The sequence below is a fragment of the Papilio polytes genome, unplaced genomic scaffold (assembly GCF_000836215.1).
Source record: "Papilio polytes unplaced genomic scaffold, Ppol_1.0 DF824269.1, whole genome shotgun sequence".
NCBI classification, from domain to species: Eukaryota; Metazoa; Arthropoda; class Insecta; order Lepidoptera; family Papilionidae; genus Papilio; species Papilio polytes.
Genome location: NW_013524935.1, coordinates 3,065,387 through 3,082,778, shown reverse-complemented (window position 1 = coordinate 3,082,778; position 17,392 = coordinate 3,065,387). Strand labels below are relative to the sequence as shown.

Sequence of the window (17,392 nt, the reverse complement as noted above, 5' to 3'; positions counted from 1 at the left end):
TGTATCCTTGCTACAAATCCTGCTTGTAGACGACTCGATTTAAACAGTTGGGGGGTAGTAATAATTCATACTATTATAATGTCGAGTTGTACAGTGGTAGAAGTAGGCATAGAAAGAGATAAATAGATTGCGCAAGACATTGACATAATCAAGAAGGGAATGGCTATGATGAAAAATGATTAAATAACTTGAAGGACAAAAACCTGGCATAGATGCTACAGGAGTAAGATAAGGGCGGGAAGATGACGATGGTAATGTCTTTAGAATGGCGTAAATGTTATGACGTACGAATACAGGAGTAATGGAAAACCTATCATGTTATTTATAAGTTTTATCTGTTGCTATACGAATGTGAAATACGTTTACTAAATATGTACACACAAATATCTGTTTGTCTGTTTTTTTGGTTACATTTGAACCGATAATGGCATAGATTCAGAGAATGTCAATATTGTTGAAAAAGGTAAGAAAAGAAAGGTAAAAGACACATTTTCTTTTAAATAATTAAAACAAGTGAATCCTGCATTTTTAATTTTATAAATTATCATTATTTACACTTTTAACCTAATTCACTAATCAATTTTTTAAACCGAAAAATAACTATCAGATCTCAATTTAAAATAAATCCTTTAGGAAGTAAAGTCGCAGGCACTTATTAGTTTATTAGAAAATGATTTACGTCAAAATATTGTACGTATTCCGAGATAATGATAGTGTTTGGGAATACATTATTTATTGCATTCCCGAGTGTTATCCAAGGACTTTTATTTATACTTTAATTTTTGTTTGGTCGAATATCGGAAAACATGTTTTATGATAAACCAAATGATTTTGGTTTAGTATGTTCTGTACTAAATTTAAATAGATAACTAATATATCGATTAGTTTCGTAATACTTTTCAAATATGAACCAGCAAATGTCATAGCGTTAATCTTCTGTCTACAGATGTCTATACCTAAAAACAAATGACTATTTTTTAGGTTCAAGTCAACGCTTGATCATGATCTCACCTGTGGTAGAATCATATTTAAATTAGATGTCTTCCTTAGTCATGGCATCAAACGTGAAATATCGATTGGGTTTTAATTCGTTTAATTCTGCTCATTTTCAAGAGAAGGTTGACGAGAAAGGTGTAAAGAGTAAATAAAAAAAATTATGATAGATATGAAACATAGTGTAGAAGTTTTTATTTCCGCGCGGACGAAGCCGCGGGCAAAATCTCGTTACGTATCAATGCTTTAGTCATTGGCTCTTATTACGGACCTTCCCTATTTCGTTACATAATAGTTTGCAACACAAGAATGCGTCTCTGTGAGAATGCTACTTGCATATAAATGACCCAGGTCTTTACAAGTTGAGTTTAAGACCTAAAAGGTCGGAGGGAAATACAAAAACGAAAGCTAAATAAGGTGCGCCTACGTAATTATAAGTTCCTTGATTATGCGTAATTTTAATTATTTTCAAAAGGGACAATGTTATATGTTAGATTTTATATTCTACAAGCTGTCCCCATGCGTCTTTATCTGCTTCAACTTTATTTTATTGTTTATATATGTCAAATTATCAATTCCCAAAGTCAAAATGACATGACATGATGACAACCTTGATGTTGGCAGCAACTTATGGTCTCTTTCCCACATTAGGGTTTTTATCCAAAATATTAACCCCCTAAGTTTAATGGCGTTAAAATATATAGCCTAAAGCGTGATACAAGTGAAGGGCTTTTTATTAAAAAAAATTATAATTCTAACAGAATTGCTGACAACTTTTTACCAATAGCTATTTCAAATTGTGGAATTGGTCTGTAGTAGATACTTAGAAATAACATAGTTTTTTATCTTAACCCATAACATGTTACATTTTCCTTTAAGTTAGAGTATTTTTGTTTTTTTTTCGCAACTTTATTAGTAAAACTTATGTTTTGTTCTTCAAACTTTTGTCTCATATTTGTGTAGTCCAGTAACATTTGTCATAACATCGTAAATCAATTAACATTACAATACTGTTTATTAGCTATTAATTATTTTATACGAGTAATTTGTGATAAAAAAAAGTTTAATTACACATTAACTATGACCCGACTATCTGTTCACGCGACAGATAAACATTTTACGTGCAGCGCACGCGCATTATGACGTCATATGTATATCAAATGATGCTTAGTAGTCGTACTGTCGTATGACATACGTCATTAATTATATCTCCTACACAGACTTATGTATCAACAGAATAGATAACATAAACCAAGAGATTTTAAAATATATAGAGACGGGATAGTTGATACTTCACTTGAGACATTTTTCACATGATCATTACTTTGTCATTGGTAGAGCCCGCTTTAACATCTTCGCAAGAATTGGCCGACTCGCCCGGTGTAATACGATTATAGATATTTGGTAACTAAGCATCGACCCCACAAGCTATTCGCTTTCAAAGCTCTCCACATACGGATTTGCAACAACCTATTGTTATTTGAAAACTAATATAAAATAACTAAAATTATCAGAATTTATAATGTCTAATTTGACAAATGAGACAGAAATACTTTTATAAATTTAAATTATGGAACATAATTGTATAAAGAAGGAATAATTTTATTTAACTCAACGATAGACGAACTCTTTCTCATTAATTAACAATTAGACGAACTATTTTGCTTATGACTTCTACGAATTTAAAACAGGATATCTATAAATTTGAAAAGCTAAAATAATTTATTGGTGCATAATTTAAAAAGGTCATAAGTAACGCGACTTGCTATAGTAGAACAGCTTAATATTTTATATAGATAGATAAAATAATGAAGTTAGAAAAAATCTCACAGAGATTTTACACTAGACGAACTATTTTGCATCGGGACTCTTTATTGTTGCGCTGCTTAAGGTAATTTTATTATAATTAAAGTATACAGAGATAAGCTTGTAATGTCCACTCTATAATGGATTTAATTCAATCTCTTTGTATTGTTGTATGCGAATGAAGCTTTTTTCATTCATGCTAATATATCACAAGTTGTGAAGCATTTTTCTTGAACATTATATTGAGAAATCTTTTGTGAATTGATCTAGTCTGAACCATCAGTGAATCACAATGTACCACCGATTTTCTTTTGTTAATGGTCTGGTCTATTTTTTCGTTCAATACCAATATTTTAACCTGCATCACGCAAAAACATACCTTGTAGTAATTGCATTAGGGTTAACTTTACTCTAGTAAAATTCACAAACGATGTTACCTGTCAATAAAAAGGGATTTATGTGTCGCAATCATTTTTCTCGTTTTCTTCCTTCAGATACCGAAATTACATTCATTTTCTTGGAGATACATACTATATTCACTTTTTATCGTCTTAAAATAAACGAAAATTGTATAATAAAAAAAATAATTAGCCAAGTTATTTAAAATTCGATTTTTCAAATACCAAGAGTTAAAAGATTAGACATACTTGTTTTTAACATTCATCTGAATTCTATAAAAACGTATTTTTATCTGTTTTCTTCAACTAAAATGAGGGAGAAATTGGCGAGCATATTCGTCGCCATACTTGCCCACCGAGGAGCTTGATCATACCCTAAATTAGTGACTACTTAGTCTATCACTGTGGCCCTCTGCCGGTTGACCTAATGCTCTGTTTACATTATCCCAGTCCAGCAAGCGGATTACAACTTGAAGAACATAAACTCATAGAGTTTCAAAGGAAAAGGTAAAGGTTTACATTCTTCCACGTGTATTACAACGCTGGATTGGATATTGTAAATTGGGTATAACAAACATCTTTGATTTTTAATTAGATATTAAAAAAATCTTCATGTTCTTGTCTAACAAATTTCGAATACAAAGAATAGTACACGCAGAAAATATGTTTGTTATTTTAGTTCTTATCTATACTTTTATAATAAAGCGTAAACATACACTTCTTTGTTGCTTAAGATGTCAGCAATTACAGCATATTTTAAAAATAAAAAGCCCTACACTTACGTCACGCTTTAGGCTATATATTTTCACGCCATTAAACTTAGGTGGTAAATATTTTGGATATAAACCCTAATGTGGCAAAGAGACCATAAGTTGTTGCAACATCAAGAAAGAAAGATTGCTAAGGTTTGTCACGTCGTTGACATTTGCTAATTATAGATTGACACATGTAAACAATAAATTTATAATTTCATGCGGTTGAAGCCGCACGGGAACAGCTAGTTAATATTATAAATGTGAATGTTTAGATGGATCAATTACTACGTATCTCCAAAACGGCTGAACTAATCTTGATGAAAATTGTCACAGATATATAACACAATCTGAATGAACACGTAGACTACTAATAAATTTTTTTCTTAATTGTACGCGAAAGAGTCGCGAGCAGCCAGTTATAACTTTAAAAACCTGTTTTCTATAAAGATATAAATAAAACTGCAACACGTGATTCAGTATAATTGAGTCACCGGAATAGCATACGAGATGTGTGTCATAGAGTAGGAATTATGTAAATTCAATTACAAAATTGCGCTTGGGACAGGTTATGGAGATCGGTGGATTCCCCGCGGCAAATCTACGCATACCATTAGAAATAATTGCTAGTGTTGTTTATGTATTTTAACTAAAAAAATGTATAGTTATTGCTACATTTTAATTAGTTAAAAATATTTATATAAAGTAAGGTAACTTCATTCTGTTATTCAACCAGGGTATTGTTAAACTGCACCCAGACCACCTGAGGACAAGCAGCAGTGTCCCTTTAAGATCTGGTGGGATCATGGTCAAGCGCCAGTTTATACCTTAATAAAATATACCACAGGAGAAGTACTGGGATCGCTAACCCGACTGCCTACCTGATTTGGCAAATCCCCCTTAATAATTGCTTGATATTTTCTGGTGGCATAACGATTTCCTAACCTAAGGCCTGTAAATGTGAAAAAAGAATTTGGTACATGGCGGGAATCGAACCTGGACGAATAGATGGTTAGTTTCTGTCAAAAACGAAACACTAGCGCCACCGACGTAATGTTCATTTCTTTCAATAAATTTTAATATCAAATATATGATTTATTTAAACAATTGTTTTAAGCATATTCAAGTAATAATTGTTAACCAAGTTAAGGTTAAGAACCTTTAGGTTTCCTTTTAGTGTTTGTGAGTAATAAGTCAATAAAGGTTCGTATGACTAATTAGCCTTTATTTAGTCATTTCAAAGAATTACCTTTTGATATGATACATGTGAGAATTACAAATTTAAAGTATTGAGTGGTACCTTTCAACCGAATATGGACTTTTCAAAGTTCACTATAAAGGTGATAATTGGTTACTCGTCACGGAAACGAAATTTTGTAATTCAAATTTCTTTTATTTTGTAGTAATAAAAATTATTCCGACAAATTTGAAGATATGCTGATTACAAATTTCCCGGTTTTTTTTTTTGTTTTATTTGGCTTTACTTTAAAAAATTATATAACTTAACTAGTCTTTTTGATTAATTTTAAAAATGTTAAAGTTTAAATTTATATTAGATTTTTTAATTAAAAGTGTTCAAAAAGAAATTTATAAAGTAAATTTCAACTTAGTTAATGAGTTCGCGGCACGTGGATAACGTTATTAAAAAAACTGCTCAAAGACACGACTTTTACAACGATTTTTATATTAAAATAACTCAACAACAAACTTTACTTTTGATTAAAATGTGAAAACTCATAAAATGTTTGCAAATTCTAATTTACGGTTTTAAAATTTTTGCACAATTAAAATAAAAACGTCGAACACATCTCTCAATTTCTAACTCTTCGATATTTATTAGTGTTCTTTATAATTAGCCCATATTCCTACTAATACGTATGCGAAAATTTGGATGGACAACAAAATTTGTTTTCGTTTGTTTTTCGACAGATGTAGGATGAACACATAACAATAGTTGACACAGATGTAGGACATAGAGTAGAAAGAGTTAATATTTTTTTTTAATTCTGCAACAAGTCGCGGGCACAGATTAATTGTCTAATTTATAAAGAATTTGAATAATTTCGTCCTAAAACTGCTTAGTAACAATTGATTAGTTAGTTAGATCGTATAGGTAAATCAATTTCTTAACTTATAACAACAAGCAATCTTATAAACAAGGAAACTTGTGGTTAGAACACGCGTCAACGCGTCATAGGTTATGTGCGCGGTTTCCGCACACGTTAGGAATGTACATAAAAACAGGATAATTCATTAACCTAGACAGAATGGCGACTAGATATGACGTAGGCCACTTAGGTTACAAACAAATCTATTGTATACAGGCGAAGGATTTGTAGTTTTAATCGTGGTTTTGTAAAATCGAAACATTTGTGCAAAAATTGTTAACCTTTTTGTTTTAGAAATAATAAGAGATGTGTGGGACAACAGAAAGCTACGCATAAATTTTTATGATAAAAACTAACGTTTAATTTTGATAACAGAGAGAGATAGAAGAGCGGTCGTATTACTTTGACTAAACGGTCGCACGACGGTTGTGCGATTGCTGATTGTATCGCAGCCTATTGAACTGTTTAGTTGCACAACTAAAAATCTAGTAGTGTGCGCACCTCCATATAAACTCATAGGGATCAAAGTGCAACTAAACAGTTGTGCGATAGTTTAGTCTAATATCTGCTCTCTTGGTATAAACAAGTAGGTATTAGCGTGTTTTAAAGGTTTAATTGATGCGTCAATATCAGACGATTTCTCAATAATTTCTGACTAATGGAAACTATACGCTCAGGTATGTCACAAAACGTCATTATAAAAATTACGTAAAACATGACTAAACGGGAGAGGATGTCTGTGAGGATGGATGTCATGACTAAACGTATGTCACAAACGAAAAAAATATGGCACCTTTAAAGGTTTTTTACATCACGAGGTGGTAAACGAGCAAGCGGCCACTTGAATCCGCCAAAATGCCGAAGCGACATCTGCCCATACACATACGCAATAGCGGATGAGTTACCTACTCTTAATCGACGGAGGAGGAGACGCAGATAATGAGAATATTTCCTCCACCGTCAAAAATGTACACGTTTCCTTCTTATCCTATTCTTATAAGAAATGAATGGAAATGGGAAGGAAAAGGGACTACAGTTGGGCCTACGATCTTTAAAGGTGAGAGAAATTTAGAGCGATAAATAACTGATCCGTACAAAAGGTAATATTACGTGTAAGTAATGAGTTTATTTTAATTTGTGACATGTTTTATAATGTCTATACCTTTTGATTGCAAAATAAAAGGGATTGCTATGGGGATGTTGTTATTAAGTCAGGATTGTGATAAAAAAATTATTAAAAATTAAACAATTCGTTTGATTCTCAACAATTAATAGCTTTGCATTGACAGTTTATGTTCCGTTGCGATATATTTTTTTATTTATCACGTTACGAACACATCTACAAGATAAAAGTGCTATTGGATTTTCATGTTTATTCAGTAGCCGCTGGGAACTTCAAGAGGATTCGCTAATACATTTAGCCGCGTTTGTAGACACGACCATTGAATAAAGAAAAAAATCAATTTATCTCTTTGATAACACTAGTGGTCTGTCTCGTCGCAGAACGATTGTATGCCTAGACAAAGGGAAGTTCGATTAATGATATTGCTAGTAAAATCGATAAAACGTGTTAAACGTAAAGAAATACGAGTATTTACGTGACAAACACGTATCTTGTCGAAAGTTATTTTTAAGTAGGTCAGTTTTCAATAGGATATTAATCGAAGGTTGCTTTGTCAGGAGGGGAACAGCATATACCATACTTAACTAAGATAAAATTTACCTATTAATACATGGATATAATTAACTACCAATTAGTCTCAAAGTCAGAAATGTAATTGACAATAATTTTAATTCGTCACGTTCTTGTCTTGCATTTTTTCCTATACCGATATCGTTAATTGAATATCTCTGTCTACAGTCAGGTTCTTCCCTATGGAGCTACGCACTTCGTTAATTATTAAAAGCACGATTTTAATGTATAAATAGATGACAATACAGTTGTTATCCATAACCACAATGACAGCTCAAACTTGCGTGATTACTGTCTAATGTCTGTCTATCAGAAAATGGTCTTCCCCTTTCGACATATTATGAGTGATGGATTATTTGTAACATCGTCACATTACATTTCCATTGAGAGACTCGGTGTTTTACCCTAAGTTAGGAAGGACTAGGCGCTGGTCTACTGCAGGTTATATACATAAACGAAATGTTTAGTTTACTTAAAAAAAATACTACATTACACAGCCGGTAAATCGGTTACAAATAGTACAAATTAATCCGTGGTTTTGATATAAGTCTGATAAAAACACTACAGGTTTCACACATTTCATTAAAGTTCTTCGCAGATATGTACAGGTTGCATTACGATGTATCTTTTGAGATTAGAAAGAGAATTGCAGTGGTAGAGCTCGCTTTAACATCTTCGCACGAATGGGTCGGCTCGCTCGTTGTAATACCATGACCACAAAGAAGACAGGCGTGAAGTGGAAGCAATTCCGCGTTGCGTCTAATGGGTGTGGTGCAGGAAGCCTAATTTTAGTCCGTTTCCCTTTCCACCCTTGTCTTAAGAGGAAAGGATGGAAAGGAAAAGTGGATTTGACGGTGGAGGAAACGCATAGGGAGGGGAAATGTCCTCTTTATGTGCGTTCTTCCGTCAATTAAGGGTAGGCAACGCATCTGTTATTGCAGATGGTTATGGGCAGCGGTCGCTTTCCATTTCAGTACATTCAAGTGGCCGCTTGCTCGTTTGCAACTTACATTATGAAAAAAAAGATTTAAATTAAGAAAATCATAACTAATGAAATCGTGTATAGCTTGCCTTATTTTCCAATTCAAACGAACTCAATCTAACGGACAAAATGTTAGCGGGAAAACTTCATATCTCCGTTATAGGCGAACCTTCCGGCTACAAGTTGATAGACGTCCGTTTTTTATTGCCAAGTAATGATTCTCCCTTGGGCTTAATGCTACGTCAAAAGAGCTTATCCGGACCTTTCGGTGGGCCTTTTTTACTTTATCTGTGAACATGTGAAATGTTTGCAGAGAGATTTGAAAACAGTGACGTGTTTTTTGCTGAAGGTAACTATAAATTCGTAAAAGGATTCCTTTCTAAAGCATGTTATAAAGCCCTTTGCTAAATGAAAGAAATTTAAAAATACCAAGAAAATTTAGTATACCAATAGCGAAAGGTCCAATGTAAAAGGAATAGAGGACGTTACATAGTAAAACTAAAGATATAATAGTAACATGTTAAATTACTCACTGTATACTATTAAACTATGACAAGTTCATATTAATATTAAAAATGCGAAAGTTAGGATGGATGGATGCATGTTCGTAACTACTTACTACGTATCTGCCAATGAATCGATCGCGATAAATTTTGGCACGAAAGTCTAATGGAACATATAGGCTACGTACTTATTTCCTTTCTTAATTCCACGCCGACAAAGTCTGGGGCTTAAGTTAGTTAATAGATTATCAATTAATGCACTTTGTTGTATGTTACAATCTATACTATTATAATAAAGCGTAAACACACACTTCTTTGTTGTCTATGATGACATCAAACACAGCATATTTAGGCTATATATTTTCACGCGATTAAACATTAAATATTTTGGATTAAAATCCTAATGTGGGAAAGAGACGTCATAAGACGACATAAGTTGCTGCCAACATCACGGAAGCAATTGTCATTTGTGCATTTGAATTTTGACATTTCATGCGGATGAAGTCGCACTGGAACAGCTAGTTTTTAATAAAGTTTTTAATGAAGCAATCTTGTACCACAGACAAGGTGACATTCTGACAATTACAGCATTTACAGTAGTGTATGAGAAACAATTGATTTTAAGAATGCAATGAAAAGATAAGAAATAAACATTATAAAGATGTTCAATAAAGATAAATAAACTACTTATTACTATGTGGGAAACCAAGTCGCGTGCCACGTGAGTCACGGCGCAGGGCGTTAAAACCACGCAATTTTCCTCAATTTCATAACATAGGAATCTAAACAAAAAATTATGTTTCCCACATTGTGTCTATACTATAAATGGTAATTTAGCTGATTGTTTTAAATATAGTTACACTGGCTTTCGCCCGCGACTCCGTCCGCGTGGAAATAAAAAAAATAAAGTGAATAACCTATATATTCTTCCAGACTATCCTGCACATCTATACCAAATGTCATCGGAATCCCTTCAGTCGTTTAGGCTACATACTCTAAGAAAGATCCATCCATCTAAACTTTCGCATTTATAATATTAGTATGATTGTTTACGACTTTTGAGTAGAAGTATTTTTTCGAGATTACCGATTGACTGTTGAAAATAAATAAGTAATTTTATATACTAGGCTACCATAAATACATACTCATGTATTTCAGTACACGTTACCAATAGTACGTATATAGAACAACACGTATAGTAAACAATTTTAATTCGAAAACTTATGATTGAATATAAGATTCAGTAATTTGCAGTATTTAAGGTTACCTTTTCATGACCATTCCGCTTCGTTACCGCTTCCCCCAGAGCCTCCACTGATTGCCGTTTATTTCGGCTTCCATTTATCTTATTCTTCCACGGCTTAGGGGTCGAATTAATGTGCTTTTATCCCGGCTATGTTAATTGCCACCCCTAAATTTCACGGCTTAATTATTCTCCGTACTGAATTTAATTTAACCGTTTCGTTAGCTCTTGAATTGTAAGCATAAGAAATAAAGCTACACGAATTAAATTTGGGTGTTGTTTTCAATTAAACATTTATAAACAAGCTATTTGTATTGTTTTATAAAATTTTGCGATTTTAATCTGAATATTTTCCATTGTAACCCCTTACCTATAGTGTTGAAGTATAGTGAGCTGATGACGATGTTTTCGCAATCATAAAGCAATCTCAAATTGGAAAATCTCTAAACTACTAACGCCATCTATGTTTAACTAACAGACACTACCTTAAGCGCCACCGCCCTCTATATAGCGACATTTTCAAACATAAGATATATATTTTATTACTTAAAAAAGTGAATAGCCTATGTGTTCTTCCAGTCTATCTTCTATATCTATGCCAAATTTCATCGAAATCCATTCAGGCGTCTGGTGATCCATTACACAGGGATCACCCTAGTTTGGACACCAGTCCCCTGCCCAAGGGGAAATTAATAAACTATTTTTATTTTTTTTTATTAACCATCCATCCATCTAAACTTTCACATTTATAATAATAGTATGAAGTATGATTTATTGTAGAAAAAAAATCATTTGTAGATTTTTGCATGTTTACAAAAGCTTTATTTTTCTGTAGTTATAAACTATAGTTTGTTATAACGTGTGATACAACAGCAGCTGTCGCGGGCGTAATTATTTCTTGAATATTTTATAGAAAGCTATTACCACGTATACAGACCATTCTTTGAAAGCAAGAGAACTGTCAATGCAAAACCTGCCTTAAACCTAGGCTGTTAATGTTCAATTTTGTTTAATATTTCTAGTCAGTATCATACCCATTGTCTTTGTAATGAAAATTTTCAGAGTTCTATAAAAAAAAGTTACACAACTTTTAATTAATATTTTAACGAAGACACTAATGAAAAGTTAATATAACGTCATAATTTAAAAACTATCTTTCTGTTGTGTAGGTTCTCAGTACATTTAATATGCGTCACGAAAAGTCCCTGAAAATAAGCTTGTGAAACTCTAATATGTGTAATCCTTACAAAAGTGTTACTCATGCTATAAGATGTTGAACATAATTTTAAATTGTGTCAAAAAGTACCTGATGTATTAGTAAAAGACAATTTTAGAATGACGTTCTAATAAAATACACGAATCTCAGTGATTCACAAGTTTCCTTAATGTACTTAGTGTAGATTTTAATGCTAAGTCAATCATAAATGATGGCTATTTTTATCAACCAGTCTATAAAGTATTTTATAATAGGTGTCTCCTCAAACAAAATCTAAATTATGAACTTTTAAACGAAATTTTTACGTCGACTTATGTCAAATTTAGAAGAAAATTAACATCAATGCAACAACGCAATCTCTTCAAATTAAATTCAAATCCATTATACAGAAGCGAGCCTACAATTTCCTCAAAGGCCGGCAACGCATCTGTAGTTCCTCTGGTGTTACGGATGTCCATGGGCGTCGTTGACCACCTTTGTGTTCCCGTCGCTCGTTTGCCCCCTTCTCATATAAAAAAAAACTTTTTGTTTTTCGTTGAATACTACTGGATAGAAGAACAAAATAATATACTTGTATGTCTTGTATTATAAAGGAATGTATAATTATATTTATATGGATACGGTAGGCGTACGACAAGCACGTTCCTTGATACGAGTTTCTTCATACATCTTCAAGAAGCACGTGACTACCGACTTATCGAATTCATTTGTTACACATTTCTATCTCGTGGATTAAAGTGGATAAGATATTTCTTATTATATTTTCTTTTAAAGAATTCTACTGCTGTGTTCTTGTTTATTGTGATCTCATTCTTCACAAAACAGACACATCAATATGTTTTTTTTTTAATTTAAAACTCACCTGAAATTCTAAAAGTCCTATACAACACTAATATAATTTTTACAACCACAAATATGTATTCCGAAGGACGAGTGAAACCAAACAAGATATTAAGTGAAAGTTAAATAACGTTTGTAAACTGACAACAATCAAAATGTAATGAAAAGCAGGCAAATAGTAAGAAGCAAATATTTGAACATTCGTACAACATCGATCCAGGAAAACAAACCTCCATATGTCTCATAAAACAGCTGCACAATAATACATTGCTAACACACTTCATCTAAAGGGAGGAATAGAAATGACAGCATGTTCTTGTACAAGTCTTCAAGCAGTGGAAACTCAAGGTTTGTGTCAAGAATACTTGCTTGAAACACGAATAAAGAAGTATAAATAATTAAAATGGAATATCACCGGGTGTTCGATTGAGGACATGTGTTGTGTCTCACGGTACCTAGAACTCTCTATTGGGTTGTGTGACTTTGAAATTGATACACGTCAGCGTTAAAATTGTGAAGTAATAGTGCTAATAAATCGATCATTATACCAGCAGTAGTCAATGTTATCACACGTGCTAATTTTTATTAAGTTACAGAATCAAAAGAGAGTTTAAATCCATTTAAAGTTGGGAGAATTATTTCATCTTAAAAAATCAACTATAATCATATCAAGGTATTTAACTATAACAAATTAAAATAAAACTAGATTCAATATTACAAAAGGGTAAGACACTAAAAATGTTGATAATTTTACAGATGATAACCAAAATAAAAACTCAGGGCCTCGTGTCCGATTTGATGCCGAACATCAAACTGATGCAAATGTCTGGACATTTCTTATTCAATTACTATCCAGGTAATGTATACTTAGCTAGTAGACAATTTGATTCTCACTATCATACTTAGAGTTATTTAATATTACTTAAACCCTTTAAATATAACTGAAACATCTCTTAGAATTAGGATAACTAGGAATACCATAAAAAAGAGTCGGTGATTTATTTATATGTTTGACCACGAATGTGTGAGAATTTAGAAATTTTTGGCAAAGACTTGAAGAATATAATAGACGAAGTGTATGTATGTTTTTTTGCTACACCTAAATTTACAGAAAATGCTGGAATGTCGACACTTCTTCGTAAAATCTACGCGAGCGTCCATGCATTTCTGATAATTCTGCAATATTTGTGTATGATGGCGAACATGGCGCAGTATTCTGATGAAGTTAACGAGCTGACTGCAAACACTATAACTGTTCTATTTTTTGCACATTCAATTATTAAATTAATCTTCTTTGCTATTAACTCTAAAAGTTTCTACAGGTAAGTTAATTTTTATCTATACTAAATTTTTCAGAGGAATAGCATCTAAAAAGTATATTTCTATTTTAATAGTCATTTTTAATTTTGTGATACATACATGCTTCGTGGGAAAATGTTGTGTTATTAAGAAACAAATGATAATCTTTCTTAATTCACTGCATATCTTGAGGTATTGCTTTCTCCTAATATCCTCATATATTCCTTATTCTTGCGGTTGCTAAGGCTATAGAATTAAATGAATTCGTTGTTCAAATAAGTGAATACTTTTAAAGAAAAAGAAGGTAAAGAAGCAGCAGATCGCCTTTTTCCTCTTTCTTATTTACGGAATTTTATAGCTGTAAAGAAACATTATCAAGCTTTCAACTTTATTAGGTAAAATAGAGCAAGGTTCGATCAGATTCAGTTTGAACTTTGAGGAATACAAAATCAGTTTTAGAGACCGTAGATTCTAAATCAAACTTTTAACTGGGTCGTGCGGTTATAGTTTAATTAAAAGTTTTTGTTTCTAACATTCACGGAAAAGAACTAGGTCATCTATTTCCTACTTCAACTGGATTCCCAAAAAAAAAATACTTAAGCCACTTTGATTATGAAGCTAGATAGAAATCTAGATAAACATCTAGATGATGAAACAAATGAACTCTTAATATTTTCATTACTTCTAAATTTGATTTACATTGCAATTAAATTAATTAACTCAACTACTACATTCTTTTTTAATGTAGGACATTGGCAATGTGGAATCAGTCCAACAGTCATCCTCTTTTCACCGAATCTGACGCAAGATATCATCAATTAGCTCTGACTAAAATGCGAAGGTTATTATACTTTATCTGCGGCATGACTGTGCTCAGCGTTGTCAGTAAGGACTCTTTTTATTATCTTAACAACATGTAAATATGTCAAACAGTGTCTGAAATACTCCTTTGTTTTACATTTTACTTCTTGACATCTGTAACACTAAGCTTTAACGATATTCAAAATAGTGTAAGATTTGTTGTGCCGTTTGCATTTAGGTTGGGTGACAATAACTTTTTTGGGAGAATCAGTTCGCTTGATAACAAACAAAGAAACAAATGAGACTCTAACGGAACCAGCACCGCGACTACCTGTCAAGACTTGGTACCCTTTCAATGCAATGGGCGGGACAATGTATGTGATTGCTTTCATATTTCAGGTATGTTTTAATTTACTAGACATAAAAATACACATTTAATAACAGGAGCACCGTTATCCGTATCTCTTTCTTTCCTACTATTCTGTTCTGCTAAGTGTTAGCCTTACGTTCCAGGTGTATTGGCTACTCTTCTCTATGGCGATTGCCAACTTGCTGGACGTGATGTTCTGCAGCTGGTTGATATTCGCCTGCGAGCAGTTGCAGCATCTCAAAGCCATCATGAAACCGCTGATGGAACTAAGCGCTTCTTTAGACACGTACCGACCTAACACTGCTGAACTGTTTCGTGTATCAAATACTGGTATTTATCTAAATGTGAATCTTTAAATTTATGTAGAGTAAACTTGAACCATCATAAAACGATAACAAGAAAAAATCATAAAATGAACTTGGATCTGTTCGATTTGTCGAAAAGCAAAGTTCCATATTTTATAGCCTTGGCCGCGTTTTAATTTATAGCCAAATTTTCAAGAACTCAGTTAACATTTTATGGAATTTGATGAACGTGTTATCAAAAGTTCCCATTTATGACTTTACTTGAATAACATGTCTCGAAGTCATATTTAATCTATCTTAATATAGAAAAATCCGAGAAGATCCCAGATACGGTGGATCTAGACATCAGAGGAATATATTCCACTCAACAAGACTTTGGTATGACGGCGCGAGGCGCGGGCGGTAGGTTGCAAACATTCGGCCAACCAGCACCAAACAACCCTAATGGTTTGACACAGAAACAAGAGCTACTCGCCAGATCTGCTATTAAATATTGGGTGGAACGACACAAGCATGTCGTAAGGTATACTTGATTATCATTAAGAAGATAAGTAACTATTTAAAAGCAGCAAAAAGCTTCAGATCTTATTTTCATGGCTGTTTTTAGACTGGTCGCTTCAATCGGAGACACATACGGCACTGCTCTGTTATTCCACATGTTGGTGTCGACTATCACACTTACTTTGCTAGCGTATCAGGCGACTAAGGTACATTTTTTTTATATTTGGCCACTGTTACCTATCCTTTTCTAAATAAACGTCTAAATTTACTGATCATAAAATGTTGTAATGAAATAAAAATTCTTTACAGATCGATGGATTAAATGTCTACGCTTTTAGTACAATCGGATATTTGAGTTACACCCTCGGGCAGGTTTTTCATTTCTGTATTTTCGGAAATAGACTAATTGAAGAGGTGAGATGAAAATACCCTTTATTTTAAAAGCGTTTTTTTATTTCATTAAATATGGATAAATATAAAGCTCAGAGAATTCTTATGTGACAGAGGATGTGTATTAGAAGGTATTGAATACATATATGAAGGCTGATAGAAATGTAAGGATGAACACATACTGTGCCGATCTTCCTTAGGTAAAGGGCACGTAATTCATGGCATCTAAAATCATACAATTTACCAGGGATCAAACACCAAAAACGTTGAATAGACGTTACAATATAAAGACTATCGACAACTTCGAACAGATGTTAACGATTCCTTCGATGTTGTTACAATCGGTTTTTGTGCATGTTTCAGAGCTCATCAGTTATGGAAGCGGCCTATTCCTGTCAATGGTACGACGGTTCTGAAGAAGCGAAGACGTTTGTTCAGATAGTCTGCCAGCAGTGTCAGAAGGCGATGAGTATTTCAGGAGCGAAGTTCTTCACAGTATCATTGGATCTGTTTGCTTCGGTGGAGTATTCTTGTTTTACTACGAGCAGATAAGGACAAAATAGTCACTTTTATATTTTTTTTACTACTCGGATGTTACAAGATTTTTTTTAAATAACAACTCAAGCTGTTATTTGGCCGAATACTTAAGTTTTCTTAAACATTTCGCTGCGTAAGCTTACAGTCTGTCAGACAACATTTTAATACAAATTGCAGTTTACTGTTGCCTTATTTGGTATTATTTGAATTTAGTTTCAATATGCCTATTGATGTCAATGTTAATTACGATTAGACTTGCACCGTGTAACTTTTTTTAATAAGGTAAAAGGGTATCTATACTAAAATTATAAATAAGATTTGTCTTTTTGTATGTATTTAAATAATTCAAAAACTGCTAGGCCGATGTCGAAAATTCTTTCAGTTATCAGTGAGTAACATAGGCTATGTTTTTTATTATTTTTTAATTTCAGGCTGGTAAAGATGCGAGCAACGGTTAGTTATCTGTATTACAATTATTATCATTTCTCAGGTGCTGGGTGCAGTAGTCACATACTTCATGGTGTTGGTACAACTCAAGTGAAATTATAAAGTAGCAATACATATTTTAAGATAAATTCTTCTTACTTAACTATGTTCTCTTCTTACTTAACAATTGATTTAAAAACAATTACTTTGTCTTTTAAATTAGCAAAGA

At 32.8% G+C, this 17,392-nt stretch overlaps 1 protein-coding gene across 1 annotated transcript; it reads left to right on the top strand.

Annotated features, from left to right (window-relative positions):
- The first annotated feature begins 13,290 nt into the window (after nt 1–13,290).
- LOC106106363 (odorant receptor coreceptor) lies at nt 13,291–17,293 on the top strand. Its single transcript, XM_013286946.1, has 10 exons — nt 13,291–13,390; nt 13,646–13,856; nt 14,582–14,718; nt 14,873–15,033; nt 15,148–15,334; nt 15,616–15,832; nt 15,917–16,016; nt 16,120–16,224; nt 16,564–16,719; nt 17,228–17,293. Exons 1-10 carry the CDS (start codon nt 13,291–13,293, stop codon nt 17,276–17,278), a joined length of 1,425 nt encoding a protein of 474 aa, XP_013142400.1. The 3' UTR covers nt 17,279–17,293.
- The last annotated feature ends 99 nt before the right edge of the window (nt 17,294–17,392 follow it).